Here is a 26,340-nt window from a genome sequence, read left to right on the forward strand (position 1 = left end):
CAGTGCTATTGTGCAAGACAATGATGGTTTGTTCATGGTTTCTATTCTCCACGTGAAAAAGAGCTTCAAGGTATGTTCATCTGGTCCAGGACTAAGTGGTACTACCAGTAAAAATTGCTCTTGTCCTTGTACAGAGATGACAACAGCCACAGGGTGGGTACAACCAGAAATGGCCACGTATACTCCAGCAGGGAATTCTTAACATCCATGTGTAGTGGATGCTGACGAACTCTGCAGTGTGCAGCCAGCTTACTTTGGCTGCACTGCAAAATAGGGATTTGGGCCTTAGTTTGTTAGTGGCTTGCTTTGTGATTTAAGTTGTCGACTGCTTGATGGTAGTCTCTATGTTCCAAAATGAGCACATACAAATGTGGAGTAACCTCGTAGAATGTATTTTTATAACTGAAACCTATGAATAAATGTTGGTTTAATTAGTAATACTTGTTTCTATATTTCCTGATCTCTGTTTCTGTCTCCATGAGATTTATGTAATACTTTTGGGGTACTGTAACAAGATCATAGTGAAGATTTCAATAGGAACTAGCATAGCGTCCCGTATAAAGCTTGATTCCACACAGTACACACATTAGGTTTTAAAATTACAAGCAGAAAACACTGGAGTTTGAAATTAAGGCACTGGCATCAACAGTAAGTCCTAATTTACTAAAGCAGCCCACTGGTTTGGTGTTTCGTAGAGATTGTGCAACTAGAATAGCGTGGACAAATTCATGGTCGTAAGTGAGAGCGGGGTGGAGTGCCCAGCCCTGTGAGCCTGAGTCAGCCCGCCACGTCGCAGTGTTGCGCTCCTGAGCTGGGCAGTCCGTGCAGAAACTGGGCACGAAGCCTGCGCATCCTGAACAAGCAGAGCAGAAACTCGGGAGGCACACGCCGCGGGACTTGTGGGGGTGTGGAGAGAGCAGGAACAAGGAGCGCTGGGAGAGGTTGGGATTGCAGCAGCGATAGAGCGTGACAGTGGATGATGAGAGTCGTAGTGGGGAACGGGGTAGGAAGGCTGGAGGAGTGAGGATAAATGGGGAAAGAAGATGGTGGGAGAACGTTGCCGTAGGCAGCCCACTTTGGGCCGTTTCTTTTTAATTTTACTTTATTTTACATAAAGCCATCTGAGTTGCTGTCAGGGAACATCAGGGGAAGAAGGGAGGGGAGAGGATTCAGCAGGAAAGAACAGGATGCACAGAACAGTCAATAAAAAAAAGAAAAAAGTCAGAAAGAAGCATGGAGGGTCTTTGGGCTGAAAAGAGAATAACTGCTGTTCTGAAGAAAGGTGGGATACCCTGGGAATGGGTGGAGAGCTCTGTTACACAGAACACAGATGTGCGGGATGTGGCCTTAGTTTGATAGCTGGAGTGTAATTTCATCCACTTATTCCTAAAGAGGTACTACACTTCCACAAATCCGGTGTGAACTGGTTGGCTTGAATATGTACAGTGAGCAGTGGCATTAGAATACGAATTTCTTCTCTTTTTTTTCTCTTTTACTAAACTAATCTTCTAGTTATCAGAACTGTGGAAAAAAGTTCCCATCTGGCTACACAATAAACAGACTGCTAGGCATGAATTACTGCCCCATGGAGCTCAGTAAGGTGTGAATTCTGAGGCCTTTTTCTCTAGAGCAATCACCAGCCTCATTCTAGCAGAGGGGAAGGCAGCAGAGGGCAAGCCTGTGCTTCTACACTGAGGGCAAAAGGAAAGTCTTGTGCTCCTGAAGATCAGATCTCCCATCAGTCCTGAAGGAGCCATAGGACAGGGCGAAAATAGAGAGGGCTCTTCCAGAAGGTCAAGGCCACAGATACCTTTTGTGAAGTTACAATACAGGTTGTGGCAGAAGGAGCACTCAAACTACATTATAAAATTCCAACTAATATGCCTAGAAGGCTCTGTCTCTATTGGCATCAAGAAATAATCCAATATTTATTTGTTAATTACTGCTCAGCTGTAACACAGGTTAGCAAAATCCCTCATTCACTAGACCACCTTCTCAGTTTCATTTTGGTCTTTATTATTACCTGAAAATTGCATAAGTGACCTTTTAAATGCTAGAGTTAAGAGGTGGGAGTACCCTGAGCAAAGTACTTGAAGGTATTTCACCTGTGACGCAACACTTTTCACACCAGGAGGAGTCAGATTTTCTTGACGCTAATGCATACTGTCAGGATGACTGCCCTCATGGTGATGAGTGTGAGCTGATACATTTTGCCATTACAGAGGATTATCCTCAGCTCACACTTAAAGAAGAGATAAAGTATGAAAACTATCTCCATCCATATAGAATATTTAAGATTTATGAGTTCTTACAATAGCCCGCTAAAAGCCACAGCTCTTCAGTGCGTGCAATGCCAAAGACACTGTTCATATTTCCTGCTGCTTCTATGCCAATAGATACGTTTATTTTGTTAAATTTATCACTACTCACCACCATTGTCCCTTGTTTACTGAAATATGCTATTAGCATTCATTCTTAGTATGAGTAAAGTATCTTTTCTATGTCTTTCCTATGTAAAAATTTCATTAATATGAGAGCTGTTGTTTCATGACACTTAGAGAAACAACTTCTGATGTATTTCAGTATATTAAAATTTGAATAGAGGAGAGGACCATGAAAGAGAGTGTTCTTCCCTGATTTCAGCACGGAGGGCTGCACTAATTCATCATGGCTAGGGCATTCCTTCCCACAGATCACTGTTGGCTTATCGCCTACAAAAAACTCTAGAGCTGGGGCGAAATACCCTCCTGTGTCCCCTGGGAGGTCATTACCTATGGATTATCCTAACAAGGTTAATGCAGAGCTCTTTAAGAAAAAGAGAGAGGGGCTACTGAGCAGAGTGGGGAAATGTGACTTCTTGAAGCAATGGGGCATTTAATTCTAGGTATCACTTCCACAGAGGCAAGAGACTGAAAGAAATTTCTAAGTTATTTCAAGAGACTTTAAAATTATTTAAATAATAAGTGAGAAGAGAAATGTAGAAATAGCATAAAGAAGACAATACTTCTTCTTAGCTCTCAAGGGAGTCATCTTACTTGAAATTTTTTCTTTTCCAAGAGTAGTTACAATGATCCAAATATGTAGATAAGACTGTATATTAAATGAAGAGCTAAAGAAGAACATTCTGAGTGTGTGACACACAGCTCACACACTACAGGAGTAAAGTCCACAACATTGCAGCCAAGAACAATAATATTTGGGATTTAAATTTAATTTAATTTTTAAATTATATTACTTCTGCCTGAATTGTAATATGCTCTCAGTGAAGTAATTTACATTTTCATTCATTGTTCTCGCTTGTCTTGTTTGATGCTGTATATTACTTGTTATATTACGCCCTTAGCGTCACTGTAGTGCAAATGAACAGTAGGACTGTAGAAAGTTTTGCAAGTCAGAGGTATTCAAAGGCTCCCAGCATATGCCCCGTGATTAACAAAAGCTTCGCATAAAGTGTTTGCCGTCTTTAGGTAAAGCAGGTACTTAATTAACATGATAGAACATACTAAAAATGAATTAATTAGTCTTCAATGGCCAGTTAATATCAACAAAGCTACCATTGGTCCTGTCGTAGCTAATAAACTTTTGGCCACCTAGAACTTCACAGACATCCCTTTGCTACAGGCTAGAAACTTGTTTGAACTTAGGGGCAGAGGTAGACATGATGTCCTCTAGCTCCTGACCTACACGCCCTCTCCCACTTCAGTCAGCCACTCCTAGTTAACAGCTTGTGGTATACAGCTGGTTGCATTCAACAGCAGCAGTTTACCTACGACAGTTTGTTAATTATAAACATATGAAAAAATTCTGGCTTGAAGATCGTAATCAGACCTTCGGCTGAAGTGACTGTGACAGTTTCAGATCCACACCAGTTTGAAACCATTCATTAAGCGGAGGTTACCACCTTGCTGGAGAAGCCTCCAGGATGGATTGGGTGCACATTCCTCACTCGTTTTGGGGCAAAGGCTGTTGACTCAGTAAAATAGCCACCTTGATAAGTGGGAATTTCAGAAGTGTGACTGCCTACATTACAGTAAACTGATGTTCAGGATGCTAGTCGATTAAACTTCCAAAACACTGTGCAGGACATACATTTATATAACTAAAAATTACCTGTTTGTGACTGCTGAAAGGCAAGTGTGCATGCTATACTTAAAAATTGGAGCCAGCTGGGCCTGCAGATGCAATGTGATTCTCTCTGCACCAGGGAAGAGTGAGAAAAGCTATTAAGATATTGTCACGTTTATAATAATCAGAGTATGAGTCACCTCTAACGCTGATGGACAAGACTGAGGCAACAAACATTGATGAGAGACTTCAGTATTTAAATGAGAGTAACCTCTGTGTAGTGATACTGGCTGCTACTGTGTCCAAAGGCGTTTGAAGTAGGTGAAGAGAAATCCTCTACTGCACCTCTCCTCCTTCAGCCACAGTATGTGCTCTGAAAGTAAAAGAAAGAAATATTTCTATTAAACGTTTTAATTTAAACATGAACAAGAGAAAATAAAGCCTTGCCAAACAAGGGTTGTACCCATAATTTGTAAAGAGGAGAACTGTGATATTAACACCTTGACAAACTATCTCCTCTCCTAATCTATTCCTTAAATGAAGTTCCTAAGGAAAACTAATGTCAGCAGAACAGAAGATTAAAGCTGGTGCTGTTTAAAAGATAAAATAACAGGATACCTGATGTCACCAGTCAAATCTCACAAAGCAAGATTTTTCTTGGAACCTGAAATTACCAACATTAACCCCTTCCTAAAAAATTTTAAAAGATCCTCATGTAGCATACCCAGAAATGATTATGGAGGCAGGCAGAAGCCGAGCAAAAACGCTGAGAGAAAAAACACTCAAACCCAAAATGTAATAGGCACGACTTTCCACTCTTTCAGGTTAGTGCAGTAATTTAGTCTTATGCAAATGGTTATAAACCAGACAAAACCCAGAGACTGACAGTGGTTTACTCTCATTTGCATCTCACAAGACCATGCAGAATAGGACCCTGCGTATGTGATGGACCCTATGGAATGGCATCACTCCATAGGAATTACTCTCTTTTAAACTGGTGCTTTGTAATGTGTAATGAATTAAAGCAAAATGGAACAATTTCTTGGGAAAAAAAAAACCTCACAAAATTTCTACGTACAGTTACTTGACTTTGGATTTTAAGATGTTACAAGCTTCCATTGATGCTTTTCCCACTGCTTAAGCATTTTCATGTTCTTTCTCATCTACTTGGACAAATGTCATATTGTACTATGATATCTGATTGAATTTAGCCAAAGAACTTTAGAAAATGGTTAAGTACATGTGTCTAGACCTGCCCATACAGATGACATGACCGAATACTTCTCATTCCCTAGATAGAAGTACAAAAGGATTAAATTTGTAAGACATTTTAAACAAAGTATTGCAAAAACATTAGCAGAGTTTAGTCTATACTGTAGTGTAGGAAAACAATATTAAAGTTCAGAGTAAAATGCTCAGGAGAAACAGCAACAAGAAAATAGTCTTGTTCTTTGAAGGCATTGTCCACCTCCCAGACTTCTAATGACTTAGCTGAGAACAAGTTAAACCACTGTGAGAAAAGGTTTCATAGTAAAATCTGAATTTCTTTCTATTTCTTTATGTCGATGTACAACTTGGTTAAAATCACAGCCTGCAGAAGGAATTCTGTGCTATTGCTGTTAGTTTCTTTTAGCTCACTTGTTACCCAGAGTATAGAGTATAGAAGTACCCAGCATACATCGTTTTTATAAACTTTCTTTATGACTAGATATGTTAAATTTAATCCTTCAATTTGCTTGCTTACAGATTCGTTACTGGGCTGCTCATGATAAAGAAGCAGCTGCACAGCGGGTACAAGTGAGCAATCAAGAATATTCAACCAAATTGGAAAACCTGAAGCCTAATACTCGCTACCATGTAGATGTTTCTGCCTTCAATAGTGCAGGTTATGGACCTCCCAGTAGAACCATTGATATCATCACCAGGAAAGCACGTAAGTAAATGGAGCATTAGGCTGAGCATAATGTCATGTACTTCATTACTGCATGTTGCATCATGTCAGTCATGTTTTCACATGTGGCTTCTCATTCATATACCCAACATTCTCCCTTTATGTGGTATTGGTTCTTTGAAAATTTCTACTAAGGCTCTCCTTCCTCTTTTTTGTTGCCATGTACAATGTGGCTATCTTACAAAAGGCTGTAAGGAGACTAAGATTTTAGGCTCCTAGGAGGGTCAGCTACAAGCTCAGATCAGGTTGCTCAGGGCTTTGTCCAGTTGGACCTTGAAAACCTCCAAGAACAGAGACGGCACAACCTCTCTGGGACACCTGTTCCACTGCCTGACTTTTTCTGACCATCTAATCTGAGTCTCTTTTAATCAAATTTGTGCCTTTTGTCACTCGTCCTCCTGCCGTACCACTTTGAAGAGCCTGGATCCTTTTTCTTGGTAACCGCCCTGTAAGAACAGACAGGAGGTTCTTGGGTCCCTCCAAAGCAGTCTCTTCTCCAGGGTGGACGAGCCCAGTTGTCTCACCCGCCCTTCACAGGGCAAGTGCTCCAGCTCCCCATCGGGTCGGTGGCCCTCTGCTGAACTCACTTCAGATTACCAGAGTCTTTCTAGTACTGGGAGGCCCAAAGCTGGACGTGATATTCCAAATGATGAACAATTCAGACCAGCCATTACTTAGGCAGCTATACACTGTCTTTCTGTTTAATCCATAGCGAGAAGGATTGTATGCTGATGATTAAAAAGTGACCAGTTGCCATTTGCATTTCATTAGCAGGAGGGGGAGCCAGGATCAGGCACCCTTGAAAAGTGAGTGATCTGAATCACACGCCATAACAGATTTCTGAATATAGCTCCTGACTTAATGATGATACCTAGCACTGACATACGCTGAGCAGTGTTCAATTAAGAAATACATCTTGTGTGTTTAAAACACACTTATATGGGCTAAAAATATGTACAACTAATTTGAGGATTTCTGTCAGTAAATAGTGTATTGTGCAACTTGCACCTGCAAGGTTCATTTGTGTTGAATAAGACTCCATTTTATAAGCTTATTGTGTGAAATACAATTAATGGTTTCTGCAGTGGGGTACTCCTGTTTCTACTCAGTTAAATGCTGTAGAAATACCTTTAAATGGTTAATTAAATATTTAAGCTCAATGAATAAATATGACTTAAGCCACATTTCTGGGAGGTTCTGAACATAGTTGCATGCCAGCAAACACACATGGTCAGCAACATAGCGAAGGGTAATGTTGGCCACTTCCATTCTGGCAACACAGAAAGGCAAACCCACAAAGCAGCCACTGCACAAGCCATCCAAAATTGCCTGGCTGGAGCTGTAGCAGTTCATTCCAGGAAGGAGACTATCCCTTAATCAGGTAACGATCAGCCTAATTTCCCTTTTTACATTTCTACATGTCTTAATAAAAATGTCATTGAATGTTTATGAAATCTCATTAATGTGTACATTATACATGTGTTGCTTTTCAGCTCCAAGCCAACGCCCAAGAATTATCAGTTCTGTAAGATCTGGTTCAAGGTACATCATCACCTGGGATCACGTGAAGGCAATGTCAAATGAGTCTGCAGTTGAAGGATACAAAGTATGATCTATGGAAATTTTTTTTGTCTTTGTGTATGCTACATGAGGTGCATTGAATTTTTGTACCTAATCAGACTTAAACATGGTTGCATGCTAAAGATGAAGGGATCGTGCTCAGAGATCACAGACATCCAGTAGGCTTAGGGCAAAGCCAGTGGGCTTAGTCAATATGAGAAAACAGTGGGCCACTGAAATTCGTTTGGGCAGTAAGCCATATTATGGAAAAGTTTAGTGACTGCAGCGACCTCTTTTCCCATATGATTATATTTATTGTCTATTGGCTAAAAATAACTCTTAAAAATATTGTACACTTAAATGGTTTTTCCTTATACCAGTACGCGTTGGTCCAGCTTTCCTTCCCCATCTCCATGTGAGCCACGGTTCCTGGAACACGAGTTCTTTAAAGTCTGGGAAGGTACAGGAAGGGAAGGGACATGTAACCTTGTTAGATGCAATTACTCTATAACTAGAGCAAGTGTATATACTAACTATAGGGCGTATAGAAAGCTTCAGAAATTAATTCCTGTTTAACTTTGCTGCTCGCTTGGCAGTAAGAAAACTAGTATCACATTTTACATGTTCAAATTTTGCTTGAAGAGTTGAACTGCTTCCTGGGAATTGCTGACAGTGTTTCACAGAGATGATTGCAGAAGTGGTGGGGATCTTTTCTAAAGGCCCCACGAGACATATACCATCACATTTGCAATAGTTTAACATCATTGAGAGTTAATAATAAAATTAATAATTGTTTCATTTATGAAAATGGTAATAAATTTTATGTCAGAAAACCCAGCTGAGTTCGCAGATTTTTATTTGATGCTTTTTGCCACCCTGCATTATTATCCTCTATCATTTAATTACTTATTTCAAATGTAAGGGCTGAAATTATTTTTCAAAAGGTGGCATAGTTTTATAATAGATAAAACAATGAGGAAACATCCTGTCTAGATTCACCCTATGTAAAAATGGGAAAAGTAGTATCAGCCACCAAGTTTTGATATATATTGACTTCATGTATAAATAAAAACCTAATGCTTTTTCATTGACAGACTGTACATAATGTAACTGTGTTTTCATGGAAATGTAGCATTTCAATAACTATACTTACTATGACTTTTCTAGGTACTTTATAGACCAGATGGACAACATGAAGGCAAGTTGTTTTCAACTGGAAAGCACACAATAGAGGTCCCAGTCCCCAGTGATGGTGAATATGTTGTTGAGGTCCGAGCACACAGTGAAGGAGGAGATGGAGAAGTAGCTCAAATAAAAATTTCAGGTGAGCAGATAACTTCCCTTCTCCTTTCCCACACTCCGTGGAAATCTTGGACTGAATATTTTCCTCTTGCACACTATCCAGAGATGGGCACACCATTCCCATCCACAATTTGAGAGGTAGCTCTTCAGCAGTGACTGCACTGAGAATTAGAGTTTATCTTAAAATATTTTATTTCTGAAGACATATAATGCACACAGGACACTTCAGCAGCAGTCCAGTTCAATCCTGGAAGCATTTCCAGTCTTCCAAATATCAGACTGTTTCTACTGGTGCCCCCAGTTAGGCTGCCACTTCTAGTAGGGTCCTACAAGCATAACTACATGATGCAGGCGTCAGGCTCAAGACGTCAGCTTGCAATAATCCTATAGTTCCTAGCACTTGTTGCCTCTGTATCTTATTCCTTTGTCAACTGCTGCTGAGGGGAAAGTAACTGAAATGCAACATGCTCAACTTTAGAGTGGTCTGGTTGATTGGTAAAGAGGGGAAGGGAGCATGGCTCAGGCTGATTCAACTTGTGCTCAGTTTTGACGCTAAATAAGAGCTCAGGCATGGTCTGTACATCTCTTTCCTGTTAGTCTTGTAATTTAAGTAGTGCCTTCGCACACAGTGTATGAAGTAGAACATATGAATAAACATCAAGGACTTGGATAGTGTCTTTCCAAGGTTATGATTTAAACACTTGCATTGTATTCTTGTCTTTTTAATTAAGAAATGAACTTGGGAAAGAGTAAGGATTAAACATGAACAGTATTCCTGTCACACAGTCAGTGCAACCGTTGTTGTGTCTTTTAAAAAAAAGCAATGCCAATGCTATATTTTCTGTGTACTGTGAAAGAAGCTGCCCACTCCTAAAGGGGTGGACCTCCAATCTGCTGGTTTTTAGTAATACATACAGTTTATATCACCTAGTGTGAACTCTTGGGTATCACCATTTTTGTTTGTATGAACCATCTATTCCGCTCTTGATCAAATGGAATCTAGAGGTGGAGAATCCATCATTTGCCAGATATTTTGTTCTCATGGTTAATCACCTGCACTGTTGACATTTTTTTTTCCTATTTTTTTTCTCTATATTTATTTTGTTTGGGGGTCTGGCCATTGTTCCCTTTTATAGCTTTTGTCTAGATTAAAGCGTCTTTTTGTGCCTGATATGTTCTCCTCATTAAGAAATGTGCATATATATCTGTCAAGTTACTGATCAAATGCTAAACAGACTGAGCGCCTTGAATTTCTCCATGATAACATTTTCTTCAGGTCTTAAATGATTTCAATACCTCTTCTCTTCATCTCTCCAACTTCTGAGAATTCCTTTAGGACCATAGACACTAACTATATGCACTGTTTCAACTCTGCTGTCTGCAGAGATTGTCTTGCCACCCTACACTTACTACTCCCAGCATTATTCACGAAAGGCTTTCATTAGCCATTTATTTCCCTGCACTGAGCTATAAAATGGTGTTCATCTTGTTTGTCCAACACCAGCTCTAAATCCTTCCTGGAATCCCTGCTCTCCAGGATACAGAATCCCATCCTGATCTGTGTGGCGTGTCTGCTTTTTTCCTTGGTGTATAATGGCTACGGCAAAGCACAGTTGGTTTGAATGGCTTAAGTTCTCATGCTATCTGGATTTCTATATGAATGTGTTGTTGTCATTACTCTTTACTACTTTGCCATTTTGGTTCATGTACACAGTTCCTTATGTGTTTACTTCTAGTTTTGATGAAAATTATTGGATTGCATTCGGTCTGCTACTGTTCACTGTGCAATTACACTAGAAATTCAGTGTGACTGTTCTTCAATAATTGTGTTTTGAAATCTGCCAGTGACTGAATTCTTAATCCATTTAGCATACACTGTGTTAATCGTGTGTATCATTTTCCATGAGAATGTCTTGGGGTACTAAGTCAACCACTTTACAAAAGTTGTCATACGTTGCGTTATATTGTCATACTGTGGGGGAATCAATTTAACATATTTTATGAGCTGCGAAAAAGCTGAAGCAACTGCTATCTTTAGGACATGTCTTAGGTCATCTTTGTATCATACATAATCATCTAGCATCAGTGTGGTGCAAAGACCCTTTAGGTAGCAGCTGATCGATTACTTGCCGGACTAGAAGCAGAACCATCATGTCAGTACAACGTTGACCCCCCCAACGCTGATCAGTCTTGCCAGTAAGACCTGCCCCAAGTGTGCCCGTATGGAGTGAGCACCTCTGGGAGAGTTAGCACTCTACAAATGCTAGTTTGCAGAGTTTTGTGTTGCTCTGTCTTCCACGCTGCAGACAAGTTTTCAGCCATGACTTCTATGATACCCCAGCTAGACAGAGAAGGACTGTGCCTCTGGTGGCCTAGGTAGAGGCAGCATTCCCTGGATTCAGTTTGGAAAAGGAGATGAAAAAGGAGACAAAAGTCAGGGTAATCTCTTTGGAATACACAGTATACAGAGAATTGGGCAAGCATTTCAGGCTATTTCCCAGCTCAAACTATGCTTTTTCCAGAGAGCAGGATGAAGTGTAGTTTTAACACCTACACGTGGCAAATTATGTCTGCTAATTTTTATTCTTAAGGAAATTTTCCAGTAGTGCAACAGGGTTTAGAATAATTGCACAAGAAGGGTGATAGAGTGGTGAGAAACTTTCAAGTAATGGTGATTTTTCTCAGACACTTGCAAAGAAGAGAAGTTTGATAGTAATGTGTGTTCTGGTGGTCGACTGGCCAAAATGGAACTTACATATTTACAGAGAAATGTAAACAATAGCTAAGGCAAAACATAAGGCATCTTATCAAATGCAAGAGGACCATTGCCTTACCTGACCTTTAGGCATCTGATTCCAGAGTTTGCAAACCAAATTAATTTCCTGCCTAAGTCAATGGGGAGAATTAAGCAACTAGGGCAGGGGTTCAAAATAGTCTGGGTGCTGCCCAGGAATGACCACATCTTAAGCAAACTGGAAGGCTGTACTGAAGAGAGAGGAATGTCTAGAAAAACTATGTGTCTTCCAGATTGGTGTTTTCTTGCTGTTCAGTGGGTTTCAAATCCAAAGTAATCTACATAATACACCTGAGTTAAGTCTAAGCTCCCATTATAATCAGTTGTCATCTAGGGTGTAATTCAGAAGCTTAAACAAAACCTGTAGCATTTGCGATGCCCCCAATTACCAGGGACATCCACACAATGCTGGCAGGCATGACATGATCTACAGGGGACCTGAGGTCTTCTGGATCAGCAGCTGGAGGCCAGACAGGACACCAGAAGACATCTTTTGGCCTAGATTTCAGGTGTATGAATTCCACCTATTTGCAAACCAAAACCATTTCCTTGATTTGTGTGGCTGCTGTTGCTGTCCTAGGCTACCATGTTGGCAGCCTGTTGTAGATGTACTCTGAGCAATTCTTAGCACTTGCTGAATTAGGTCTGAATTAGGTTTAAGTACAAGAACATCTAGTTCAGGAACCCTAACTGTCCTTGACGTCTTAACTTATGTATTAAAAATACAGCACATTTTAACTAACAAAATTACGTTTGAAAGTCAAATGTAAAAGAAACTAGAAATATATCTTCTTTCTAGATCAACCCCTTGTCTAAGGGAGAAGCTTTCTTTTATGTTTTCCTCATCCTCTTCCTTCTCACAGAAAACCGAGTCACATGCTGAAGAGGGAGGCAAATGTCCTACAGCAACTTTGCTCTCATATAACCAGTCAGCTTCCTACAGGATACACGGTTTTAGTTGAGAATGATATAAAGGAAGCTTACCAAATACAGCCATCTCACATGCATTTCTTTTTACTGAAGATCTTGAAATATAAGTACTTATCATAAAATCACTTTCTGTGTATATGCTGAGCTGCATTTCAGCATACAGCTATAATCAGTGTAAAATACATTCATGAACTGTTGTATTTTATTGGCTAGTGCCTGTTGTACAGTTAGAGGTTTGGGGATATTTTTCAAGCCCATTATAGTAAATTAATGAGCTACACAATTTAAAATTCATTCTTGAGATACCGCAACCAGCCGAAGATTGGAACTACTTGTTTAACCAAAGGAGTTTCAGTAGCTAATAATAGGCTTATCGGTTTTCTTTGAAATATATTAACTATTTTAAAGGCTGAGATTTATTTTTTTTGTCTCTTGCATGCTTTTTGAATTGCCGTGCTTTGTCATAATGCTAGTATTAATGTAATCAAAGCAATCTTGCAATCAGTAAGAACTAAAACCATATGGTGCTTGGTTCTTTTCTCACTTCACTTGTGTAACTGCACTGGCCTCAATGCAATTGATTTATGCCAGAGTAAGGAAAAATAGAATCAAGCTCTCAAATTTTAAAATTTCATCTGGGGTGGGGGGGAGAGGGGAGGGTAACTTCTGATTTGGGAAAATATTGGAAAAAAGGGAAGATACCATGCCCCTTCACCTTCAAACATGAAATCAGGTTAATGTCTCAGTTTAAATATGGACAAAGAATAATTTATGTATTGTATATGCTTATAGCAAGAGAATAAAATTACAGCTTCTCTGTGTTCACTGCAGACATATATATACACATATGAATTCCATTTGCCAGAGGCATGTTTTAGGATCCTGAAAAAGTATTTACTTTGAAGCATAGCTTTTTCAAAGGAAAATGCAAAATTTTTGCCCGTAGTAACTCATACAAACATTTTAATTATTTTATCTTTTTTTTTTTTATTATTATATAAAGGGGACATTAATATTTATTGCATATATTAGTATCAAGTAAATCAGGTGATCATTCACTTTTCATGTGGTATAATCAAAATCTTTTTATCTTAATTTGAAAATGTCAATCTGTTGCAAAGATGGCTGTAGTAATAAGAAAAGAGGAGAACACAGGTAAAATTCATAAGGAATGCTGATGAAAACAGTCCTGTAACTGGCATGACAGTCCTCCCTTACTGATCTTGGAACTTACTATTCATCTGTGACAAGAATGTCGCAAAAAGCTTCTACTGAACTAAAAATACATTTCCAAAAGAGGTCTCCTCTAAAAGAACAGTAATTTTTACAATGCATTTGCTGTTGTCTCATGGCTTGAAACTTAAGTAGAAAATACTCAGAATACCCTCTAACCTGGTACATAAATCTGCCTAAAAAAACATATTAGGTTCTCTGGTATATCTCTTGATTTTCCTTCATCATCACATTTCATTTCATCACAGTTCTGATTTATTGGTGCTGCCTCCTTCCAAGCCTTACTTTGACAACTGAGGTTTGACAGTTCTGTGCATTACAGTGTATTCAGTGCTAGAACAAACATTTTCTTGAAAAGCCGTATTCTCCTTAATTGCAGTTTCTTCTCTTTTTCTTATATTCGAACTCAACAGTAGGACAGACTGCAGAAATGTTTTCGTATCTAGTTACGTTTTCTTAGTCTGCATTATCCTATGATAATCCCAATGCTGTTTATTTTGTCAGTTGTGTTTATTTATATGGCAAAGCCTGGATACACACAAAGTGTGAATATGACAAAATTTCATTTTTAGCTATAAGGCTTCTAACTAAGCTGTGCTGTGGTTGTTGACAGGCTCTGTGGCTAGAAACTGGATGTGTGCGCACATGCTTGGAACACAACAGAGGTTTAAGAGAACAGTATCACACAAAACAAGAGCACGTTGCTCGTTATCAGAAAATACTGACCAGACAAGAAACCGTAGTTGCTATCCATCAGAAAACAGAAAAAGGCCACTGTCTGGAAAAGAACTGTGTCGCTTCCCCCTGCTTTCATCTTCAGTCCGAGTTGCCACATTCCTGTCTGCGGGAGCTTGGGAACTGCCTGCAGAATCCCCACTGATGGCTATTGCTTGGTCACATGAAGGCATGAGAACTCCGCAGTGCTTTTAAACATTAGCAAAAAGGAAATCTATGGCAACTTCATACACTTTGTTACATGTTTTAACTTGTTAGATGTTGGAGATTTTGCCGGCTATCCCCAAGCTTGCAAGAATGTTGTAGGAAGGTGTGACTGTCACGGAAAACATACGTTCTTGTTGGAGCTCGGAAAGTAAAGATACTGAAGATACTAAAAGATACTGAAGAAGGATACTGTAAAAGTACAGGGAAAATCAGTGAAGGTAACACAGCTCTGGAGTGAATTCTGGGTGAGGTGTGTGAGAGAGGCAAGGAGTCTTCAGCTAGAGTAGGGTAGTCATGAACAATTTGGTAATTGCAAGAGGTAAGTAGGAAAAGATTATTCACTTTTCTTCACATTATAAGAATGACAGTACTCAGTAAAATTAGCAGGCAGCAGATAGAAAACTATCCAAGTTACGCTCTTTTGCATGGCACAGAATTAAACCGTGGACCTTCCTGTGACAGGATGTTGTGCAGGACAAAGTTATAAATAGAGGCTTGGTCTATCAGCCCTCATTTAAAACTGTGTCCTATATTCAGCCTTTGACTCAGGAGCTACTGAACAGAAGCGACAAAGTAGCTCAGGAGCTACTTTGACACAAGTGGGAAAGAATATGAGAGGAAAATCACATTCTGCATGGTATGATTTTTTTTTTTTCCCTTTCCACTGCATCTGTTACAGACCACTGTTGGAGTCGGTGTCCTGAGCTAGAGAGGCCTTTGGTCAGACTCACTAAAGCTGACCCTATGCTCCCAGCTTCAGGAAAGTGGACTATGAAATGCCTGAATAATATTTAGTTGATGGACAAAGAATTATTTTCTTCTTCTGAAACCCTTAAATACTTTCTTTACTGTTTTCAGCAGCTTGAATGTTACCCACCAAACAATGACTGACTTTTAAAATGTTTAAGGAGAAAAATAAAAATAAATGTTGGTTCACTGTGCAGTCGGAAATACCTCTTAAAAATTCAGCAAGATTTTGATTGCCACTGTTTCAGTAGGACCATCAATTCATCAGTGAATTAAAGGTCTCACACTGAAATTCAGTTTGGCTGAACTACTCCATTAATTTATCCAGTCGTTGAGACATATCGTACAGGTACTTTCAGTGTTCTTATTACACCAGCACAGGAACACTGTACTCCTTCCCTTTTATTAAACAAAATGCTTGGTATTTTATATTCATTGTACTCTACCATTAGAAGATGGAAAAAATCCAAAAGATAGTTATTTAACTCTCTTACGCTTAAATGTAGCAACATAGCAAAAATAGCCCAGAAAAAATCACATAGCTCATAGAGTGAATGCCAAGATTAGTATTTTGCTTTAATAGTGCAATCCCTTTGATGCATAATGATTTAATTTAATACAAATGCATATTCTGCTTTCACCTCTTGGTAGGACATGTAACTATTGAACTATATTTATACAGTATTTTTAATTGCTTTGAGAAATCAAAGCCAGCCAAGTAGTGTTTAGAGTGATTTAAAGTAATCTTTGGAAGAGTCTTCTCATTACTTTTTTTCCCCTTAATAATCTAGAGAGGATTGCAGACATGATCACAGGGGTGAAGGAATGAAGAAGGGAATACTTTCTAGTCATGACAATTCTTACATGTTTTAATTTTCAGTAGCAAGACGTGAAACTGCCTTATTCAAATCCTTGCGGTATTTTTCAGTTCAGCGGTTAACAATCTATCTCACTTTTTATGGGTGCCTTGGGGTGGTGGTGTACTCATACCTCTCAGTTTTATGCACCTAACCTAGCCAGACTCCTTTTCTTCTTGGCAAGGAGAGTGATTCAGAAGACCTAGGTTAGATGTCTGCTGTAACACACCTTTTGATGAAACCTCGCTCTTAAGAGAACAAAACCCAGTGATCCTCTGACAAAGGCAGCAGTGATAGTCTTCCAGTTACTTCAGTGGCAAAGTCCGAGGGACTTCAGCAACACTCTTTGGTAATACGGAAGGTGCACAGCTCTTTAATTTAGTATTAAAGAAGTATCACAGAGTCTAGGTCCTTTAATAACACCAAGGTTTAGCATGGTGGAGAGGGGCTATCTAACAGAAGCACATAACTGTATAAAGAGCGGTTACAAAGATGATGAAGCCAAAGTCTTGGTCATGGCAGATGATAAAACATAGGGCAGTGGCCAGAAATTGCAATTTGGGAGGTTCAGGCTGGACATTAGGAAGAACTTCACCCAGAGCGTAGTGCAGCACTGGAGCAGGTTACCCAGACAGGCTGTCCAGTTTTTGTCTTTGGAGAGTTCTGTGACTCAGCTAGGCAAAGCTACGGCTGACGACATCCAGTGTTGGCGACAGTCCTGATATGAGTTGGAGGTCAGACTAGACAGCCCGAGTTACAACCAGGTGCAACCAGGCATTTTGCGCTCCTGCGAACTGTGTAACTTCCAAACTTGAGATCAACTGACAGTACATTAAATGATAAATGTTTCATTAGAAGTACAGTTTGTACTGTGATTATTTGGCAGGTTTGTATTCATGTATAAATAGATTTGTTACTACAGATATGAGGAGTAGATAAAATCACATATTTGCTAACTTGAATTTATCGTTTAAGTGCCAGTGACCATACAAAATACTTGTATTTTTGCCCTCTTTGTATATATCGATAGATTTAGATATATTAAATAGTGCATCTTATTACATACTGAAATGCTCCATGCTCTTTTCAGAATACTTGAAGGACTTCAATGTCAAAGTGTTCTTGCCTTTAAAGATCAGTGCCATCTATTTTACTTTCACCGTATTCCAGAGCCTGTTCATAGAAGCAAGCGATGGAGAGTTGACAACAGAGTTCTTAGAAGCAGGCACTGTAGGCGCTACCTGGTCTGTCTCCTGTGCCTGTTCAACATCTTTACATTAAGTGGGAAGGAAAGGAGGAATATTACTTCTGTCAAAGTAGGAAATGTCAGAAGGATCCTTCATCTAAGTTCATGTGAATGTTTCAAAGTATCACATTTGGTGCTTGTGGCTCTAGCTATAGAGTGGCTGAAGTAAGAATTTTATCAGGAGATAAATTCTAACAGAAGATCAATTTGAAAATTTCATCTCCAGAAGCATGAAAATCTTGATTTTTTGCTTTTCAACTCCTAGTGTTTCTAAATCAAGGCTGTGAGCCATTTTAGAAGGTGTGTTTTAGAAAAATCTATCTTCCTAGGCTCAGTACAGGAGAAACTAAGTAAAAGGCTGCTTAAACTGTATTGTATGTGAAGCAATATTTAGATGATATAGGATATACATTAAAAGACATAACAATCCTTCTGTGCTTGAATTCTGTAACTCAGCATTATTTTCTAATACTGCTGAGCAGACATAAGTGAAATGTAGAATTTAATGTGGCAGCGTAAGTCACTCATCTGAACAGATGAGCAGCTGTTTAAAGCTGGGTTTAGGCACTGCTGTCTCATTTAGATATTATCTGTAAAAAAATGTTTCCCTCATTTATTTCCACATGAGAAGATTTTGTCTCTCTCCCTAAAACAAGTATTTCATTAATTTCTAGGTTATTATTTTCTATAATAATAGAACCCAGTGATGGGTTGTTTCAAATCTTTTTCTGACATTACACAGTATGGAGGTAAAAAGCTTTATCTGACTATAAAGGAGGTGTTTGCACTCAGTTACAATGGCTGTTAGTACTTCTGTATCAGGACACTAAAATGTAAAATGATGTGCTCAGCTGGAGGGGAGTGCAGTACTAATCACAGCCTTTTCCACATGTACCTACGAAGTCCTCACAATGCGAAAATTACTTTGTCAGAAAACCAGATGGAGTCGCCAACAAATGTATCAAACTAGGAACTATTTCTACACTAACCCCCTGCTCTTATTTTTTTGTGTGTTCTTGCTAGTTTCTACCTTCATCTGTTTCTCCTTTAATTTTACCTTTGTTTGGAACTGGCCAAATTGGAGCCTTCCCAGTAGAGGTTCTGTATTAACCAGTATGCCTTTTCTCTGGTTTATGCAGCCTATGCGGACCTCTAAGATGCTTTATCCTGCCTATTCCTCTCTGTCTTCTTTACCAGAGATCTTGCTACCCAGCTACCTTGGAAGATTGTACATGAAGACTGTATAGCAAATGTCCAGTTTCATGAGTGTGAGCCCTGCACTGTACATGCTGTGCAAGTCTTGTGGCATGCAGCGGAGGGATGTCATCCAGCCTGTTGAGACTGAGCGCTTCTACTCTTGTAGAAGCTGAGGGCATCCTTCTTCGTCTTCTGATGTGTGAGCCAGCCTACAGGCTGAAAGATGAAGATTTTCAAGACAGGCTTTTAACGTGCCTCAGTATTTATACGTGCCACATTTGTTCCCAGGAACACAGAAATTCCAAAACTATAGTATTTTTCCCATTAGTTCACCACCATTTTGCACCTGAAGAGTTTCTGCTGTTCGCCCATTGTACCGCGTGGTTGTTTAAGTGTGGACTATTTGCAATATATACATCAGGTGTATACTTGGGGTGAATTTACTTGCAAAAAACATTCAGAAATCCCTATTTTCTTGACCAAGGAGGAGTAGGTTCCTCACTCAGAAATCCCCAGACATGCCAGCTGGCCAAAGAAGATCTGTCCTTTTTCTTCTTTTCAGGGTTACAGTGAAACTTTCTCTTCTGACCTCCCATTTTTTTCCTGAAAAATTAGCCCTTTTTGATGAAAAACCTGTCAATGACTCCCTCAGAGGATGATTAAATTCCTCTGAAAGACGACTGTCAACCATAATTTCTGAGGCAATGCAGAATACATTTATGTGGGAACATTGACAGCCAAGTGTCTTGCCACACCAGACAATCACTGTAATCACAGATAAGCTTTTCTATAGGGGTGAGCTATCAAAACTTGCTCCAAGCTGCTCCTGCTGCTTCAGCAGGCAGTTCCCAGCAGTGAACACCTCGTCCTAGCTGAGTACACGATTCAGCCTTACTCGTCCTGGCAGTACTGCTGGTGCTGCTGGTGAGCCAGTTTGTCTGGAGTGACCACTCAAAACCGGAGAGACAGGGCAGATGCTGAGAGGTATGACAAGCCTTTAGGTCGTATAAGTGATCCTGAAACTCATAAAATTCGTGTGAAGTACAACTACAGCTGTTGCCTGGGTCACAGGAGGACCTCCACAGTTGTTCTTGCTATTATTTGTTGAGTATGCTGCTTTAAAAGCGTACGTTTTAAAAATATTACCTGTGGTCTTCTACTTAACTCTCCATGCAAAAGAATCTGTAATGAACATTAACATACGTGAAAGGGAAGAGGTATCTGAGAAATAATCTACATTTATTGACAGATAAGTAATAGCCCACCAACTGAAAATTACCTTATTTTCCTCAGAGTCCAAGGCCTCTTTTCATTTTGGCAGCCCAGGTCTGTAGCAGGGCCAGAGTCAATGGAAAAGAAGCCCCTGCTGCTGCCTGCCAACACTGCCAACACACCAGGTACCGTTGCCAGAACAAAACAAAACGTTTACTTGACTCTAACATATGGATTTTCAAGTAGGAGAAGACGGACTAACACCATGGGGTGGACAAACCACCCAGACCATCAGCAGCTCTTCAAATACATTTTTAAAGTTCTCTCTCTTTTCCTTATAATAGTTTTAAAGCTGTTCCGCAGATGCACAGCAAACCTTAACACGGCACAGAGCATGGGCAGATGCACAGACAGCATTATTTCCATCCTATACATCTACTTTGCTGCAAAACAGTAATTCACAGGGTTGTGAATTACTCCATAGCACCTTTCTTGAAAGGTTTATGGCACAGGCAAGAGGAAAATTTCCTCGTGCCCGAACAAAGGTATTCCTAGACAAGGGAAAGTTGGACCCATGACTTAACAATGATGCCAGTGATGCAAGATAAGCATATTCTAATTAGTTCAGTTATTTTCCATTTACCATGAATAGGGTTAGCAGAATTTGAATTACGTCAGCTGATACTACCTGTTTCTTTTGCAGTAGTCTTTCATGAAGACAGTATTTCCAGCTGGGACAACTGGAATTTCTTTTCAGAAGCCAGCTGACAGAACTACAAACCCACCCACTTCTTTTATGCAGTTTAGTTTAACCTGAAGAAATTACATTTCCTCCCTTCTTGCTTTTCTGTTCTACCTGGGTAAATATGAAAACGCTCAGAAAACAGATACTAATGAAGCCTAATAGATGCTAAAGAAACTAACAAATGGAGCAGGCAAGAATCCCGTCTTTTTCAGGTGGCCTAATTTTTTCCCAGAGAAGTGGACAAGCTTAGTTAGAAGCAAGGACAAACAGAATATGAGAAGGCTTTGCATTTACCTTTCTTAAAGTAAAAAGGAGAGATATAAAAACAGACAGCCCCGGGGGTTGATTGGTCCTTGGATCCTGGACCAAAAGCATAATATTATTTACAGGAAAATGGGTAGGAGTTCTTTCAGAAAAAAGGAATCTGTTTTGCAAAACAGACACAAAGGCAGACTTATTTCTTAACAAGTTACAAAATTTATGTTACAAACTTAAATCCTTTATGAATCCTATAAAATACCAGTCCTGGTAAGAAAAATTTCCCTTTTCCTTACTCTTACTGAATGTATAATAAGCTGTATGATGAAAAATGTGTTGCAGCGACCGTATCATTCAGATAGCCAGTCTGCATCTACCTGAACAATTTGTGCAGCACGAGAGGAGTGGATCTGTAGAGAGAAACAGCGGCGTTGAGGATCCAGCTCCAGCCTGTGTGCTCATGTCAGGTTTTACTTTGCACTACCTCCAGTCCAGTCCTGCACAGGGTATCCGAGACAGCTGCACAGTGTGAAATAAACCCCAGTAAAGGGGACGGCTGAGATACTTGCTTTAAAAAAACACTTCTCAAACTAGAAGAGTCATGTAGACATCCCCCTTGATGTTCAGTACCTGGAAACTAAGAAAACTGATGTCATTTAATGCAAATTAATTCTTGAACAATCTTTCCTGACAACAAAAGCAGAGAAAGAGTTTTGCCAACAGGATCGGCTCATGATTAGCCAAGGAATAGCTTGTAGTTTGTGTATGTTGGCAGGGCAAACACTTTCCCACTGAGAAAGAGAAGTTACTCACATATGACAGCTTCACAGATGACCAGTAACTCATCTCCTGGTTCACAGATCTGATGAAAGTAAGATTTCTGAACAGGCCTCTAGATTTTTTCTTACAATCTGGTGTAAAAAGGTACTGGTGTTGGGAAAAGGCCCAAAAATGTCATATCTTAAAGATAAGTAACATTTAAAGAAAATAATGACGTATTTTTAATAACAAATTGTTACAGAGGCTTGGGAAATACATCAAAGTCTGAACTGTTTTAATCCCTGTTTCATTTAGGCATTAAATTGATTTCATTTCTTTTGGGCATAATAGGAAGAGTGTTGCGTACTGTTCAAGATGTCGGTAAAATCTAGGATCTCCATTCAGAAGTGTAAAAGATTTCATCCCCGACTTTATGTGATTGAGGTGGCAACACAGAATTTAAAATACAAATAGAAAGCTGCGGATTAGTGGGACTTTACCAGGAGTTCCTGTGGTACGTAGAGATTATGCTGAAGGAAAACCCATCCAGCAGTTGTTCTCTTCATTTACTGAGATAAACAGCCACTTGTGAGAAAGGCTGCTGAGAATAGGAGACAGGAGAAAAGTTAGGTTAACAGCACGCATCCCATACAAATTGTATTTGATGTTAAGCTATGTTCTGAGTATATGTTTCTGTAGATAGTTTAGTCCTAGGCTTAAAAATATAAACTACAGGAACTCTATAGCAGACTGTAGTAAGGCCTCCATGGGAATGCTGTAAGATTGCACAACTTTTGCTTGGGGCTGTTGGGAAAAAAAGCAAATTTAAGGTGTGTGTTTCATTGTTTGTTGGAAAGAAATGAGGACTTTTGATATGAAGTCCACACATAGTGTATTAGAGTGGTAGTTAGGTTCTGATTTGGTTTTGGCCTTGACTTTGCTGACTGTAGTTTGCAAGTGCATGTGCACTGGATATGCAAGATTCTGGTTGAGAGGAGAGATCCCACATTATAACACTGAGGTGAGAATGAATCCTTAGGTGCTAAATATGTCCAGCTCATACCTGGCCAGACCTCAGCAGGAGCTTAATAATTCTTCTCTTTTAATTTACATCCACGTTTATTTGTACATGTTCATTAAGTCTTTATCTGGCATTTCTCTAGTTTTTAAAGGTTGTTAAAACTGACAGATCACAATTGCATTACTGCACAGAATTAAATCTTGTAGTCTGTATTCAGGCAAAACTTACATTAATTTCCATTCGTGAGCTGCAGGAGTGTACTGGCTGTCATGCACTGGTGAATGGTGTTTCCAGTAAAGTATGGTTCCTGACATGTGGGTCAGTAATCTAACAAGAAAAAAGAAGAGGTGATCTGTTTAATGTGCATTTGTCCTCCTAATGTTCTGTTAATGTGCTGTCATCTAAGGGTAGGATTTGCTTCACTGCAGAAAGCTGTTATACGTACCTCTGCAACAGCGCCTAAACCTTGTAAGGAACTGCTGTAATGGGGTGAATTGCTAACTATTAATTCTGGAGCCAGTGAGCACATCTCAGGGCAAGATTTATTATTCCTTTCTCTTTGTAGAATAGTTACATGCAGATAGAGATTTCCTCATACTTGCTCATCATTCAGTGTCACTCGGCAAACTTTTCTTCATGTTTTCCTTCATTAGAAGCATTCAAAATGTGAGTTTAGTTGTGTCTTTCCAACTGCATTATCCTGGTCTGACAAAGGCAGAATACATTTTCTGTGGATATTCTTAAATATGAAATCTGGATTTTTTTTTTCCTATGGCTATTATTCATTCATTAAGAACCACAACTTTGATATTTAGGGATAAAGACTACAGAAAAGATGAACGTGTCTCATAAATCACTAAAAAGGACAGATAAATAGACCCCTGTACTTTCACAGTTGCCAAAATATGCAGTTGTTATGTATGAGAATATATTTGAACATAGATTCATGTTCATTTTAAGCGTAAAATTCCTCTGTGGATACTTAAAGCAATCTTCCAATATTTTCCTTAATTTTATCTTTTGCTGAGGTGGCTATACTGCTTCCTATGGAAAAACATAGTATTCATAGAAATGTACTTTTTACAGCTGAATTGAGCTGATGAAGAAGGATTGGTAGGTCTCTTGTCTTGGTTTTCCAAGTGCTTGGATATCAGAAAGGACTTAGGAAGAAAGCATCCCTAGAGCAGTAGGGGGAAGGGTGGGAATGGGAGCAGAGAAGAGTTTTGAGGTGTCAGAAGCAAGAGAAAAAGGGTGGAGTTTAGTATGGGAGACACGGAAGAGATTGGAGCAGCAGAAGGACTTGATTTGAGTGAGGACCAGGGTCAGGAGGAGTGGGGTGGTGGGTGGACCTGGAAAGAAGGGGGACAATAAGAGAAACATGGCCGAAATTGAAAATAAATTCTGTGGGGAAAGCTCTAAAATTCTGGCTTCATGGCAGATGTTGTGGACTTTCTCCCTGGTGGAACAATGGAGAAATCAGGGTCATGTAAAAATACTTGTTTCTACCTCCTGTGGTAGAAACAAGACGGGAAATAGTTGTCTCCATCTTGGAAACTGTCTTCCGAATATATCCCTGGTGGGGTCTGCATAGAGCTTCATCCGTGGGTCAGGACACACTGCCTTTCAGGTCTGCCTTTCTAATAGCGCTTAAATTCACTCCTGAAGGCCAACTGTAAACAAGTCAGGCCTTCTGTTTGGTAGTGGCTTATGGTCCCCTTTTCATTAAATGATTTGCCAGGCGACAAGCTGTACCTGTGTGCATATGAAGAGCTGTAGGCACATCCTGTCGTGGTGTTTGGTCACCTCAGAAGCATACTAGCATACTTCTGTTCGTGGGACGGGGGGCACACACTCCTCTAACGTCTTCTCTAGAGAGAGCTCTTGGTTGAAAGGTATCTTTAGACCCAGCTCTCTCCAGTGATACACATGTACTACCTATCTGGTGGAACATGATTGTTCCCACCCTACCAATACTCGGGATTTAGTTGGGAAGTACTGTAAGAAGCCAGTTGTGAGGAAAGGCAACTAAGTGCTCTAGTTTGAGATACGCTTCCAACTGGCTTTCTGAACAACTGCCTGAAAACTGCTGTTGTTTGGAGTGGGGCTATTCAAAGGCAAATGAGGAGAGGAGATGGTGCCATGAGCACGGGGAACTGGAGATGAAGGCTCAATTAAATGACTCTGCAAAGAGGAGAAGCTCTGTCCGGTACAAAATTAAGACTGTATGTGATCATCCTTAGTTAAGACGTGTTTGGGGGACAAAACAAAATTTCATCTTGGAATTGCAAATAGTACATGTATGGTAAATCAGCAGAGATGCTGATCTGAAGGACATCAAACCCACAGTGTGTTAAGACATATTGTGAAAAACCCATCAGAAAAAATCCCTGCAATTATGTATGTAGGAACTACAAATGACTAAATACTATCACTTTGATATATCCACATCTAACTGATGAGCTGGTGACCTCTGGACTTTTCTGATTTGGACTTAGGCCACAAACTTTATAAAAAATGGGGTTTGTTATCAATCAATTTCATGTCCATCTAATTTCCTTACTTCCTCCTTATTATTGTGGGTAGGAAATACTGCAAGAAATAAAGACTCGAAGGTAACTGACAGGTGTTTATTTTACCAAATTCTCACTTCAAACCAGCTTTTTTTCAGCCTCAGGACCATGTTTTGCTAACTTAAAATTAATAAAGCACCTTATTGATAGGAGGTTTGAGATAGACACAAAAAGAAGAATTAAGCTCTTTATTTATCCTGAAAGATGCAGAAACTTCTGAGGCAGACATGTAAAACCTACAAATACAGATCTGTCTTTCTAGGAGCCTGCATGCTGCTGGGCCAGAATATGTGATTTACTTGTCCTTGCAAGAGGTCTGATGAGAAAGTGGGAATGCTCTTTTGGGATTTTAAATCCTATGAAAGAATACTTGAAATTTGTCATACTGCGCCTGTTGTTAAGTGAAACAGGGCTGCCTGCTGAAATCTGTGCCGCTTGGTTCGCATGTTACCTTTTCAGTATGGTTTTTCCACATTCAGAAGAACATTTGCTGGACAGATGTCCAGTGGGACAGTTCCAGCAGCTCCTCGGGACTGTCACCACCAGCTGCAAGCGCTTCTGTCCTCAGTCTGTGTTCAACAGCAAGGCCAGCAGTAGGCTGGATCCGGCACTGCCCGCCTACACGCCACCATCCTGACCTAGACGAGCTCTCTCTGGGATGAAAGAACAGCCCGTTCTCCAGCTCCGTTGGCCCATCTCCGAGACTGACAGCCAGGCACAGTTTGGATGGCTTAGCTTCTCATGTAGATGGTTCTTAACAGGGAGCTCGACCATGGCAATACAAGCCATTTAACATAATAGCAATTCTTAGGCCTGTTTGCCAGAGTGAGTTGTGTAAAGTTTGTAAGCTGTCGATTAATATTTTTTGTCTTAAAATATTTGTTTAAGACGGACCCTTGTGTCTTTAACAGGCATAAATGCCACACTGCTAGAAGTCAGCCATCTGGACTT

The 26,340-nt window shown here is 39.8% G+C and overlaps 1 protein-coding gene across 1 annotated transcript in view; it reads left to right on the forward strand.

Moving 5' to 3' along the window:
- CNTN1 (contactin 1) overlaps positions 1-26,340 on the forward strand; it is a 259,393-nt gene that overhangs the window by 230,176 nt on the left and 2,877 nt on the right. The window contains exons 21-23 of the mRNA XM_069802195.1: positions 5,812-5,998; positions 7,510-7,622; positions 8,744-8,900. Of these exons, the coding sequence (XP_069658296.1) occupies positions 5,812-5,998; positions 7,510-7,622; positions 8,744-8,900 (457 nt within the window). The remainder of the gene's footprint in view (positions 1-5,811; positions 5,999-7,509; positions 7,623-8,743; positions 8,901-26,340) is intronic.

This window comes from Haliaeetus albicilla, chromosome 14 (genome assembly GCF_947461875.1).
Source record: "Haliaeetus albicilla chromosome 14, bHalAlb1.1, whole genome shotgun sequence".
NCBI lineage: Eukaryota > Metazoa > Chordata > Aves > Accipitriformes > Accipitridae > Haliaeetus > Haliaeetus albicilla.